Source organism: Octopus bimaculoides, chromosome 29, assembly GCF_001194135.2.
Source record: "Octopus bimaculoides isolate UCB-OBI-ISO-001 chromosome 29, ASM119413v2, whole genome shotgun sequence".
Taxonomy (NCBI): domain Eukaryota; kingdom Metazoa; phylum Mollusca; class Cephalopoda; order Octopoda; family Octopodidae; genus Octopus; species Octopus bimaculoides.
In genome coordinates, this window is record NC_069009.1 from 11,377,991 (window position 1) to 11,379,383 (window position 1,393).

General features: G+C 34.2%; 1 protein-coding gene across 1 annotated transcript in view; it reads left to right on the plus strand.

The window, feature by feature from the left end:
- Positions 1–1,393, plus strand: part of LOC106868084 (latent-transforming growth factor beta-binding protein 1) — a 42,084-nt gene that overhangs the window by 13,412 nt on the left and 27,279 nt on the right. The window contains exon 6 of the mRNA XM_052977857.1: positions 808–879. Within this exon, the coding sequence (XP_052833817.1) occupies positions 808–879 (72 nt within the window). The remainder of the gene's footprint in view (positions 1–807; positions 880–1,393) is intronic.

Below are 1,393 nucleotides of genomic sequence, written 5' to 3' on the forward strand. Positions count from 1 at the left end.
TTATTATTATTATTATTATTATTATTATTATTATTATTATTATTATTATTATTATTATTACTATTATTAATAATAATAATAAGCTTCATATTCTTCCTATTCTTTCCCTTTCTTCATGTTTTTTGGAATTCTTCTGCCACTTCTACTTTCTCTACTTTTTCTCTTCTTCTACTCCATCTTCTACTCCTTCGCCTCCATTACTCCTCCACCTACTTCTCCTCCTCTTCCTGCTGCTGCTGCTGCTACTACTACTACTACTACTACTACTACTACTACTACTACTACTACCTTGTCTCTTCTCATTCTTTTTCTTCCGCTTCTTTACCTCCTTGTCCTTGTCTCGTCCTTTTCTATTAATTCTTCCTCTCCTTCTTCTTCTTCTTCTGCTTTTTGTTCTCCATCTTTTTCTCAATTCTGTCCTTCACCACCATCTGCTTGTTTTTCGTGATGTTTTTGTTGTTGTTGTTCTTCTTCTTCTTCTTCTTCTTCTTCTTCTTCTTCTTCTTCTTCTTCTTCTTCTTCTTCTTCTTCTTCTTCTTCTTCTTCTTCTTCTTCTTCTTCTTTCTTCACTATCTTCCCAATCTCCTCTTCATTTTTTGTCCTTTTCTTCTTCTTCACCATTTTCATCACTACCATCACCATCAACTCTACCGCCATTATTATTTCCCCTTCCTATTCTTCCTCCTCCTCCTTCTGCTTTTGTTCTTTCTCATCATTATCATCAACAGCATCATCATCGTCATCACCTTTGTATTATTCATCTCATGTTATACACAATCTCTTATTAACTCAATTTTATGTTCCCAGAGATTTGAGAGATAATGACATCAATGAAATCAAAGCAGACACTTTTCGAAATCTGTCCAGTTTAGAATATCTGTAAGTTTAATCGGTTTTCCTTTTTTAGTATTTCATAGAAGATATATTTCTAAATCTGTAATATCTTCCAATATATCACTTTAATCTCATTTACTCGTTTTTCAAAGGTGTGTTTATTGCTTACGAAACCGTGTGTATGCCCGTTTCTAAGGTATGGAATATATGAGAGCAAGATACTTCGGGGAAAATATTTTGCGCACGTATCCCTATGCGTAAAATCTCTCTGCGCGATGGGAGTGTTAATGTATTGTAATGTCTGTGAATGTGTGTGAGAACTAATTCCACACAATTGTTATATAAGTGTGTGTACCAATTAAAACTGTCACTTAGTCAAATGTCTGTCATTTTGTGTATGGACGTGTGCATGAGAATATATCAACATGTATGTGTAATTCGTTCCCTATACGATATACGGTGATTACGTTTGCATGACCACTGATTATCGTCCTAGAGGTCTCTTCTTGTACTACTTGTTGTTATCGTTGTTGTTTTTGTTTCTTCTTCTTCTTCTTCT